The sequence below is a fragment of the Thunnus albacares genome, chromosome 3, assembly GCF_914725855.1.
Source record: "Thunnus albacares chromosome 3, fThuAlb1.1, whole genome shotgun sequence".
Taxonomy (NCBI): Eukaryota; Metazoa; Chordata; class Actinopteri; order Scombriformes; family Scombridae; genus Thunnus; species Thunnus albacares.
In genome coordinates this window covers 19302639-19315018 of record NC_058108.1, presented here as the reverse complement: position 1 = coordinate 19315018, position 12380 = coordinate 19302639, and the positions used below count along the sequence as shown (strand labels likewise).

The 12380-nt window shown below is 40.4% G+C and overlaps 1 protein-coding gene across 4 annotated transcripts in view; it reads right to left on the bottom strand.

Moving 5' to 3' along the window:
* Window positions 1-4532: 4532 nt before the first annotated feature.
* The window catches only part of klhl5 (kelch-like family member 5), a 53825-nt gene continuing 45977 nt past the window's right edge, over window positions 4533-12380 (bottom strand). For all 4 annotated transcript variants that reach the window (XM_044346828.1, XM_044346829.1, XM_044346827.1 and 1 more), the window contains 7 exons: window positions 11850-12074; window positions 11059-11134; window positions 10550-10636; window positions 9310-9384; window positions 8828-8965; window positions 7685-7856; window positions 4533-6731 (listed from right to left, as the gene is read on the bottom strand). In XM_044346828.1, the coding sequence (XP_044202763.1) occupies window positions 6675-6731; window positions 7685-7856; window positions 8828-8965; window positions 9310-9384; window positions 10550-10636; window positions 11059-11134; window positions 11850-12074 (830 nt within the window). In that variant the 3' untranslated portion in view covers window positions 4533-6674. The remainder of the gene's footprint in view (window positions 6732-7684; window positions 7857-8827; window positions 8966-9309; window positions 9385-10549; window positions 10637-11058; window positions 11135-11849; window positions 12075-12380) is intronic.

Below are 12380 nucleotides of genomic sequence, written 5' to 3'. Positions count from 1 at the left end.
ATCTTTCAAAGTTACAGTCTTTTTAGTGCCTAAGTCCCTCTTTTTGTTACTGTTCTTCCACCGCAGCTCAACAGGGAAACACTGTCCAAGGAAACACAAAGACAGAATCTGATGCTAAGAAGACTGTAAATGTGGCAGATATCCACTTGATATGACTAACTCAGACTGCTGAAGCCTCATATAATGCTTCAGATACACTTTTAAATGCATTTTTGCACAAAATTACAAAACTGTGACCCTAACCTTTAAATGCTCCATTTAGGAAGATATGTAGCAATAGATTCAAACATTCCTCTATAGTATGTGAAAAAAAATGCACACAAATTAATATAAAACCCTCTTAGTCAGTGTTTTTTTTTATCAGTGGATGAGACTGTTTTGATATGTCTGTTTTTGCCATGCTGCAAGCCAAATTTCACATGTAGGACAATATCGAGTTTACAAAATATGTATAATATACAAAACATGTTTCTATGTGGGATGATCTTGTGTACATTGTCAGCAATGATGGATACTAGATTCTGTTTAGCTGTTTCAGTTTGTGGGTCCTGGAGAATGGAGTCATTGTTAATGTTATTAGTAACACCTGTGCTTTTCCAACAAATCAAAGTGTCTGCTGTGAAAAAAGGCCTCGTCTTACATTTTCCACATGCTCTTGAACAAGGTACTTCCTCACAGATTTGACATCTGCTCTACAAAGACTGAATCCTCCCACATAAAATATTCAGATTAAACTGAACAGATTGTGAAGCTGAAACAACAGAGGATGTTTAAACATCTCTCTGTGGTTCCTTCCCTCTGTAGAAAATTCAGGAGCAGCATATAAAGGGAGCCTTGAGGTATTATATTGTGTACATAATCTCTGAGTGTGCAGCCAGCTGTGTTTGTTGAGGAGATACTTTATGCACACAGATTTGAGCTCTACATCTGTCCAAGCGCTCCTGATGGGATTATGTACAGTAAACAACTGCAGTAAACTGGGAGAGCACGCCGTTAATAACAATACAGACATTTATTAGATGTTTTATGGAGTCCAACTCAACAAATAATGGAGCTGATATTTTCTATTGTCAAAGCACCTTCGTGTGCAGTGTTGCCAACTCACTGAATATATGATCCCATCTGGTGCATCGGTCCAAGTGTAGCTTGTTAACATCCTGCAGGCTGCAGTGCTGAGACTATTTGTAGGTGGAGGGAATCATGAACGTTGGTCTCAGTTGACTCAGTTGACTGAGAATTTTTGGCATTTTTGTTTAATCAGTTATCAAAATGTTCTGTCTAATCATTGCAGCTTTAGAGTTCTACCATGCATAGTGAAGGTCAATAGGGGCCCAACAACAAACTTTTGCCTTGGGGCCCCATAAGAGGTTAATCCAGCCATGACCACAGTATCACCACAGCTGTTTTCTCTACTCTCTTTGTAAATTCTGTAATTTCGGTTCAGCGAATGTTGTGTTTCCACCACAGGTCCAGTAGAGAGCAGCCTTGTACAATTTTCATGACTTTCTCTTTCCAATGCTTCCATATACTGATATAATCCATAATCTGTTCTGTCCTATTTTATTTATGCTGTTGTCCTGTAAATGCTCCATAATGCTCTTTGGAAGAAAGGAAACACTGAACAGGCTTACTTATCATCCTCATGTCCATCTGAAATAAATCAGATGTCAAAGTCAACTGCTCTTTTTCTTTTGTAATTTCACTGTTGAAGAAAGAGGGCAGAACAACACTCTGGTCTTCTGTACTTTCTTACACATTGATGGAAAGTTGACATCTTATTTTTCCTGTGCAAACCTCAGAGCTGGAATGAAACACCAGCTGTGTGACACAAATATTTCTCTCTGTGCTCTGGCATGCCGAAGCAGAATACACCCTGCTGACTCAGATCTCATTAAGATGCACCGAAGGGAGCAGCTGTATGATTTCCAAGCAAAATGGTAAAATTAGAGCACAGAGATGAAAAAAAAAAACAGATGAAAAATGAATGTTTTGTGAGAAATTAAACCCTGAGTGAGTATGTAGCTGAATGCTTTAACAATGCTGTATATTTTTCAAGTGTTTCTACATACTTTCCAATAAGGCAAAAGAAACTGAATCATTTTAAAACAATTATTGTATCTTATAGTTTAACAATAAAACAATCTCACAACAAAGTCCATTAAGTGGCTGTTCTGGACCTTTCGATCGTACCACATGATCTTTCTCAGGAGATGAAGAGGCCCAGTTGTCATGGAAATGTTGATGTTCAAATATCTGTTTTTTTGGAGCACTTTAAAGACTTCATTGAGAACGTTTCCCTTAATGTTTATGCTTTCAATCCTGTGTGTGCTTTGTCCTTGGGGGCCACCGTACTTACTATATAACAAAGCTACTATTGGGAGTCATTTGCCAACTGTACAGTGAGTAATGTGGCACAACACATCACTGAATAATGATGTGACAGACTGCAGAGCCAGAATCCAGAGCAACATTTAGGAAAATAGTTCAGAGAGTTAAAAATGTCCATGTGTTCAAATAAATTGAAATGCTCAAGTGTTTTATATATAACTCTTATTCATTTATTATTCTTTGTAATTGTACTTACCATTTATTTTGAGGGTTTATGTGCTTGGGACACACTGTTTGGTACGAGGACACACAATATACACATTGATACACATACAAGATGTAAAAAAAATGTCCATGTGTTGAGAATCCAGCTTGCCAATTGATATAAACATGACAACGGTGTGCTGCATGTAGTGTGTCTGAATACAGGTGTTGAATATCATCCCCAGGAAACACTCTGGAAATGACTCCCGTGAGCATAATTCTCTGTTAGATCTCAACAGAAATCTGCCCAAATCAGAGCACGAATTAACCCGCTAGGAGGCCCTGGAGCAAAAATGAGCGGTGGGCTCTTATCGAGCATAAGCATAATCGAGCATTTGCCTGAAGTTTGTGATAATTTGATTATCCAAAAGTTCTAAAAGAATATGCTCTAAAAGAATATGCAACGTGTAAGAATAATATCAAATGAAATATTGAAGATTTGTATGTGTTTTAGTGGTTCATATTTCCCCCCAAAATGTTGCAATTAATCAACATGCCCCAAAACAACTCACACATAGCCAACCATTGGTGTTCAGGGCACCATAGGGTCTGCCTTTGTCCAAATGGTAATCCAGCTTTGGCCCAGATATACACATAGAAACCGTCCTGACTGCGTTGACCAGACGGAGACAGTTACGTGTGACAAAATATTAAGATTTTTGCTGTGCATCTGTGATGAATATCATAATAATATCATAATAATAAGTTAAGATATAAACCTCAGAATTGACTAATAAATCCCCTGAAAAGAATTGACATGACACAAGTCTCCATAAGGTGATGAAAGGGCTAATGTTAATGAATGAGGGGCAGCGTTAGAACTCCATTAGTGGTAATTAAGCTGCCTGGTAAATGCAGATGTGCACACGTCTGTATAGCACTATGTCTACATCTGGATGACAAACACATGGAGCCAGACAGTCCAGCACTTTCCGTCTCCCTCTTGTTCCTGTCAGACGTGATGGACTAAGGTGCTGTTAAGAAAACCAGACAAGGTCACTGGCATCATTTCTCAGCGCCACCGGGAGGCGTTTTGTCAGAGCTGGTTATGATTTAAAGCCTCCCCAGCAATAAATAACAGAGTGAATCAGCTGGCTACTGGCCGCTGTCCCGGGGTTAAAGTATCTGTAAAATGTGAGCATTCCTCTTGCTCACACACTTTTTCTACTCTCTGAATGCTTCAACTCACTCCTGTGTTTCTGGCTCAGGCTGCAGCTTTTTAAAGTTAGAACATCCACCCTTAAGAATAATGAGTTCATATTAACCTTCAGGCTCAAAACTGTTCAGAATATTAATTCAGCAGCAAAACCTGCATAAACCCTACAGAAACCTCTGACCTGCAAAGGCCGCTGCCAGAGCTGCACTTATAAACATACACTGCATTTATTGTGATACGCTTTTGTGACGAATGGAAACTGTCTGCAAAACTGTCTGTAGCATAAACATGATTTAGCTGTTATTGTTAAGCTGTTGTGCGTTCGTATTTTACATAGGGAAAAACAGACAAAAAGTATTAAATCACATCTTGACTTTAATGTATAAAAGACCAATAACAGCATATTACAGCAGCATATATTGTACATACATAATTTATACAGTAAAAGAGGAGGTGTAACATTCTGGTAGAAAAAAAGAGGAGATGAGCAGCTGCACCATTTCTCACCGACTGTCACTTTTATTACACCTCTTCTTCATCTCAATTCATGGTACAAAAACAAACAGACAATAACACATGGTGTATTGAGTGGGCATTGTATAATATACAGCATAATGCAATTAAACTACATACAGATTTTATATTTATTTATGTACATAATATACACCAATATATAATTTGATTTGGAATGTGTCTTTTTCTTTTAATTTTAATCTCTGACTGAAATCAAACTCTCCGAATATGTCGACATAGTGGAGGTGACACACTTCTTTTTGCTCTGATCTAAAGAGAATTCTGCTCAAAATAAACAGCAAGAAGGTTTGAAGGGGAAGAAAATAGAATAATGCAGCAGTGCATTAGGCCTGAATAAACATCAGCTCAGCTGTGGGGAATTGCTCGGCTGCCCGTCTCTGCTTTTTACATGTCATGCCGGCAAATTTGGGAGGCTTTTCAATCTTCGCCGGCTCCTGGGGCACTTGGTTTTCAGCTGTGTGGTTAAGTGTGTCGTTTTATAAGTGTGTGTGTGTGTGTGTGTGTGTGTGTGTGTGTGTGTGTATGCTGTATGTCCATGTGTGTTTGTGATGTGCATCCTGGGGGCTACATTAGCTCTAGATCTGTCAGTTCAGACAGGATGCCTGCTTTGCCTCTCACTGTCAGGAGTTTGCTTTTTGTACACACGCACACACACTACAGACCAGGAGAGCAGATCCAAGCAACCAGGGGGAAAACACAATTACGCATACAACGTAAAATGGTTGTGGCACATGTCAGTGTTGAACCTGCAGTCTGCGTCTTCGTGTTCTCAAGGTTTCTTGGCATGTGAGTGTACTTAAACGAGCCGGCAAATATGGACACATGAGGTTATTTCACTGGATTCATTTTCCCCTCATGTCTGTCTGATACTTTGTCTGCGGCAGCATCAAATCTAATAACGCTTTGAACTCGACATCAAACAAAACGTCGGCACCGGCTGAATCGTTATTAAATTCATGGTCTCATTATATGGTCTGTTGTTCATTTTGTCTGGGTATCCGATTGTGCTCTCAAACGTGGTAGTGCATGTATTTCTGTGTGTGTGTGTATGTGTGTGCGTGTGTGTGCGGTGATGAAATGGGAAAATGGGGATGAAGAGAAAGCAGCAGGGAATTGAAGATGTGGAGAGGGGAAGGGAAGAGGGGGGAAGATTCTCATTTGAGATAAAAATATACTCCTTGCAATTTCTGAACACCCAAACACATGAACACACACACAAATACACACACACACACACAAAAGATGCATCTATAGTGGAGAAAAAGATGGTAGTTGGCAGACAGAAAAGCTCAACTGGCCCTGCAGAAAACCGAGCCTGTAAATAGCTGACCTTGTGCTCCGAGGGAAATTGAAAACAAAGTTAACAAAATTTCCCAACAGGGGTCAACAAAGGGCCACAGTGTTGTTATTGTTATTATTATTGTCATTACTCAGGCTACCCAGTAAAAAGTGCTTAATAGTTCTCTACCATGTGAAAAATTGTACAATCACACAGTTAAAAAAAAAAAGAAAAAGTTGAATAATTTGCTATTGTAGCTTTTTAAAAAAGCTAAAACTGAACATGAGCTGAACAATAAATCGCGTTTCACTGTACACTGTATCCTTCAGATGTGGGCTGATGCAACGTGGAAGACATACACAAAGAAAAATCAGATAAAACATGATGATATGCTTTTGACTGAGAAAAGTAAAGAGGTTTGCAGTTCCTTACAGTATAGCTGTTCATAAAGTTGTGCTGATTATGTCAAAAGTCTTTTTTTCATCTGTCAGTGGGCAAGAGAGAAAAAGAATAGGACTTGCCAACTGCAGCATTAAACAATGGGGAATATATTGCTATTAAAATAGCATCAATACAGACGATCAGATGTTGTTAAGAAAAACTAGAGCGTAAAATGATGAGGCATCTCAACAGTGTTGACAATCTCTCTCTGTCTCTCTCACCTTTTCTGTCAGCAGAAATAGAAGCAGAGAGCAGTCATGTAGCTTTATATGTGTGTGTGTGTGTTCGTGTGAGAGAGATAAAATAAAAGGCAAGAAAAAAATCTGCCAGACAGCTGTTCTGTCATGCTCAAATAAACATTGCAGATTCTTCTTCATCATGGCTGTCGGTGGCAGTTCACTTTGGCGGAAGTTATCAGGATGTACAAATGTGAAAAACCTTATCAGATGCTTGACACCTGATACCTTAACCCTAACCTCACCCCCCAAACATTGAAATGAATGACTGGCAGTCTTTAAGGACAGTCAAATTTGACTTTGCTGAAGTGTAAAAACCTGAAGTGCGATCAGTAATCAGTCTCTCCGTTTCAAGTGTTTGGTCGCACGCTGGCAGGCAGGCGGGAGACAAAGAGAAGGGTCTCCGAGCCTCATCAAAATGTCGGTGTTTGTGTTTTCACAGTCTGACGGCCACCACACAGGCTCCTGCTCTGCCCAGACACAGAGGTGCCACCTGGAGAGCAAACAGAGAAAACACAAGAATCACAATCACAGCTGGATATTAACGGATGCAGCTTGGATTATGTAGAACGATAAATCACTGCAGTAACGTGAAATCATGTCAGTTTCACCATTTTCTGATATTTTATAAAACAAACAATTAATTAATGAATCGAGTTGACCGCAAGTGTCTATACTAAAACACTAAAATTGATTATATGTGATCTTATTCAGCTGACAACTTTGTGAATCCATCCACAAGCACTTCTACATGTTATTTCAACATTTAAAAACAAATAGGTAAAGTTTGTAGCCACTGCTTCCACACAGACAGTCCGAGCTGTCTATCAGTCACCTTATTTTAAACATAAACTTACCATCCATGTTATCTGTCTCAGAGATTTACGGATTGACAGGTTTGTGCTAAAGTGAATAGTGAAGCTACTGCAGTTAGGAGAAGACAGGCAACACATTCACTGTTTTGTTTGTTTCAGTGTCTGACAATGAACAGAGGACACATTTAATGGTCTCAACATGTTCCCTAACATCTCAGTTTGTCCTCCTCCCTCTGTGTCAGTTTGAATGTTCTCTGTATCCGCCCACCTCTTGTTCTCAGCATGGTGCATGTCTCTAAAATGGCAGATTTCCAGCAACTTTGGTAAGAAATCCTCTAAGGCTATGCAGGAGATGAGGTATAAACTGAAGCGTGATAGAAACTCCTGCTGGATGGGATTGTTCAACTTTGAAATATTCGCCTTTATCTCCTACTGCTGCTGTGGCGGCAAGGACAATATTAGCATGAGGAAAACACACATTTACATAACAATGAGAACATGCCAAGTTACATGGAAGAGGAGCTGGGAGAAGGTCAGACTGCATGATTCTGTGAAGTGTACAGACTCCCTCCTTCTAAATATGTATAAATAGCGTGTGTGTGTGTGTGTGTGTGTGTGTTTGGATGCGTACCTGTGTCCACTCATTTGTCTGAGGGTCATAAGCTTCCACAGTATTGAGATACACCTGCCCGTCATAACCGCCTACAGCATAGAGACGGTCACCAAGGAGACAAACACCAACGGCATCTCTGCTAATACTCATGGGGGCTACTGCTGTCCAAACATCTGTCTGAGGGTCATACCTGTACACACACACACACACACATACACAAAAGTGTATTAATAAGTTACATTTACTTTTTTCCACACCATAGTCCATAGTATTAAAGGGTAATATTCAAAAAGTTTCATATTTTGGTAAATACACTTTCCCAAGATCAATACTGTTGTCATATCTGTACTTATCTAATATCTTGGAAAGAAAGTGAAAAAGCATATTTCCCAAAATGTTGAACAAATTCTTTTGGGGGCCTCTAGATCCAGATGTAAAAATCCCACAAATGTTTCTGATAGACAACGTTACCTGACTCATAGTTTGAGCATTTCTTCAGCATGGACTGGCATGAAACTCTCCCGGTTAAACCATTAGTACAAAATACAAACAACTGTGTTATCTGGTTCTTTAATAAAAAGTTAAAGGTACAAGACAGTGTGCATTAACATTTTGGGGTAGAAGTTAAGGGGCATTTCAGCAAGAAAAAAACAATCACTGATCTTAAAATGTTGTCATGCTCGTCCCTAACGGCAGGCAGAAGCTAAAGATTACAGTGTCAATAGAACAGATTTTAATTTCTAGGTCACTTTTGAGTAAATTTGGCAACTATGGCAGCATTTTTTTATTTACAAGTTTATTTGCATGTTGCTACCCCCTACCAACAGGTCTGAAAACATCACACAGACTGCACCAATGTTTTCTGGGGTCGCCTAAAATTTCTGTTTTATGTAACCTTTCTGATTTGAAAAACAATTTAATTGAATTCAGATTTTACATATATGGATTTTAAAACAGTCATCACATGAGAAACATGTCAAATATAATAAAAAATCCTATAAAAATGAGAGAAAAAGTACCAAAGCAAATGTTTTTATCAGAGTAAATTGGGCACTGCAAATTAGTAGCAGTATGTATGATTCATCTGACACGTCTCCTTTATGAACTAGCAACAAACGCACAAACACACACACACACAAACACAAATGAATGTAGACTCACCTCTCCACACAGTCACTTAGCCGAGAAGCCAGAGATGAGGCCGGAGCATCATGACCTCCGATGGCGTACAGGAAGCCGTGCCACGTGGCCACACCCACACCCCCGCGTCGTTTAGCCATCGGAGCACAAGCGCTCCACCTGTAGATGGAGGTCAGCAGGTTTTAACCATCAGAGAGAAAAAAATGAAGAAAAAAAAAGCAGACTTGCATATTTTTTCCGACATTAATGTCAAGCAAAAACAAAAACATTAATCAAGCTATGAGAAGGTGGTTTCAGCACTTCCAGCGGAGACTTTAATGAATGCAGTTGATAAACAGAAGTTGTTTGAATGTGGTCTATTCTAACGTCCTGAGAGGGTTAGCTGTCTCCTTTGATCTGTGGGTAAATAAGCACAGAGGCGCTTCACTAGAAAGAACAGCAGACAGATAATAAAGCAGGAGACGGCAATTAATTCTGGTCAAATGAAGTCCCCTGTCGCCGACCTGTTGGTGTGAGGGTCGAAACACTCCACTGAACGCAGGCAGGATGAGCCGTCACGACCTCCGACTGCATACAACCTGAGAAAGAAAGAAAGATAGTGTTATCCCTCTGGACACACACACACACACACACACACACAAAACACCTGCCACACAAAGCTCTGCACACATTTCTCGATTCTGGAAGTCCCATTTCAATTTAGTGACACCAAAACAGATGGTACAAGGGGTGTGTGTACGTGTGTGAGTGTGTGCAGGATTTGGGGGACAATGTGAGGTGAACGAAATCAATCAACCAATGCTCTTGGGGCATCACAACCCCGAGCCGTCATTCAATGTGTGTGTGTGTGTGTGTGCATCCGTGGATGTGGAGTTAGGAGGGCAAAGAAAGAAGTGCAACAGAACCAGTCGAGCAAGTAATGAGCTCCATCAGGCGAGGAGTCTAGAGAATACACAACACATACACGCACACTCTCAAACGCACGCAGCAACGCACACACACTCTACTGCTGGGTATGCTTAGCACAAATCAGTTGTCTCTGTATTAATTACCATCTATAAAGCCTTTCTCTGTAGCGTCTCTCTGAGGCACTGAATAATAAAAACAACGGCACAATATTGCGAGTCTAATAACTTCTCTTGCCGGCTGCTGAAGAATTCGGGGCAAGTGAGGATGTTCAAGCCTGGAACTTATCAAATCCTATCGATATGTGTATTTGTGCACATGACTGACTGTGTGTATGTGTTCTTATGTCCCTGACTGTGGGTATCGTCATTTTTTCCATACTGTTATATATATAGCAGCACAGCAACATACCTTCACTGTTTCCTTTATCCTCTAAACTCATGGACATGGTGGAGTTTTCAACATATTCTCTGATGTTTCTCACATGACAAGTTTGTATTTTCTCTCCTTTTAGGGCCTAGCGGATCAGATTTGTATTGTTTCAAGCAGTATAATTGTTATTCCAAACCACTAGCACTGGATTTTACTTAATTGACTATTTCTGTGACATACAGTGGTTATTATACACCACAGTGAGCTACAAATGTGGTTGCACAGCTCAGTGTCAGTAGTAAATGAATTTGGCAGACACTTTTGTGCAAAGCTACTTGCAATAAGTGCATACAGCATCCAACCCCCCCCCCCCCAATATAATTAAAAGTGACTATGTATGAGCAAATATTACATTTTAACGGGGATGTAGTGTTGATTTGTGAGGCAATATGTGAGCTCACTTACTTGCCATTGAGTACAGCTACTCCCACAGTGCTTCTGGGTGTTGCCATACTTGCAACAAAGCTCCACTGACGAGCTTGAGGGTCCCACCTGGTAGAAAGAGTATAAACAGCTTCTGAGTACTGAACATGCTAAAACATGTCTAACCTGAACTTTGCAGAAATGTTGCAACAAGTGATGAAATATACAAAGCAGTCACTGCATCTTCCAGCAGCAACAATGTAAACAGTCTTTGTTGTTCTGAATAATCCACAGAAATCACTGTCAACAGATTTCCTTGGAATTACATTCTTTCTTCAAGGACATTGTCACTGGGAAGACACATGTTTATTTTATTTCATTTTTCAGTGCTGTGAACACCAAAAAACAAACAACAAACTTCCTTTGTGTTTGGGTAAAGGCCAAAATCTCAGAGGTGGATCTCTGAAAACTCTCTGCATGGCCGGCTGCCACTAAATTAAAGAATAAAACAACTGCTACCGCTCAGCCAGCTGTGTGAAGAATTCCCCCACCTTTCTACTGTGCTGAGGTAGCTCCAGCCATCATGTCCTCCTACTGCGTACATAGGCCCCTCTAGGACAGCCACACCTGCGATACACAACCACATATGCACGATTAAATCATGGCAACTCACCAAAACATTATCGGCTCGGACAAGCTCATACAACCACACGCGTTAAGGACAAGGTGTGAGTGTGTGAGTTTTTATTGTGTGTGCAACCACACCAAGGGTTGTGCACCATGCAGAGTTAGCAGCGTGTTGACACCTCCGGACTCAAGGGATTTATCTGCCAGAACATCTGTGCCGCCAGATGTGTGTTTGAATCCCCACCTCCCTTTTTACACACATGCACACATTTATAAAAACAATGAAGCACCAGCACAGCACTGCTTATCAAATTTTGTCATTGTAATGGTGATGGCTTGCACAGTAAGTGGAGAGACTGTCCTTCAAACAAAACATCCGGGTTAAATCCACTCTGCTGAAGTGTCCTTGAGCATAATATTGAATCACTTACTGCAGAGATGCTGTTCTGCAGCGGAAACTGACCTTTGACTTTACTGCGATAGGAAAGGAAAAGATAATTTTCCAGCAGGGATCAATATATATCACAAAAATTTCAATATCAGTAGTATTTTCTTTACAACTGCACTTGTTTAATGCCACACTTAAAATTCAAATATCTAATATCAATCCTCTGAAAAAGTTTCTGTATTGGCACTCAAGATGAATTAAAATAAAGTTTGGACTGACCTTTACAGTTCGTGTAAATCATGTTTGCGTTCAAAATACAGGGCTCACCTAAGCCATGCCTGTGTGTGGACATGGGTGGCATGACGCTCCAAGTCTTGCTGTGTGGGTTGTAACACTCCACAGTGTTGAGGGTCTTGAGTCCATCTCGGCCTCCCACCACATAGAGACGGCTGTCGAGGACGGCTACGCCAAACTGGAGTCTCCGTCCGCTCATGGTGGCCACCTGCCTCCATGTGTCCTGACGCAGACAGTACTGCTCGATACTGGTGGCACCTAGAGAAAACACAGAACACGTGAAAGTACAACTGTGTGTCTTGGAGTGTGAGGGGATGTATGTTGATCTCTGATTTTGTGCTTATGCATGGAGTGAAGAGCACTGAGTTACATTCTGCTCCAGTAGTTTTTTCTGTTTTTTATCTGTACCTTCACACACGTTCACATGTTCTATATTTTCGTTTATGGTAACAGCTCTGGTGAAAACAGCAAAATCAACAATGTGTTTGTCCATGTCACAATACTTTCTGACTGTCGATGGCTCTCAGCTGCATGCCAATTTGTTCCTACTGAAGATGTGAATCT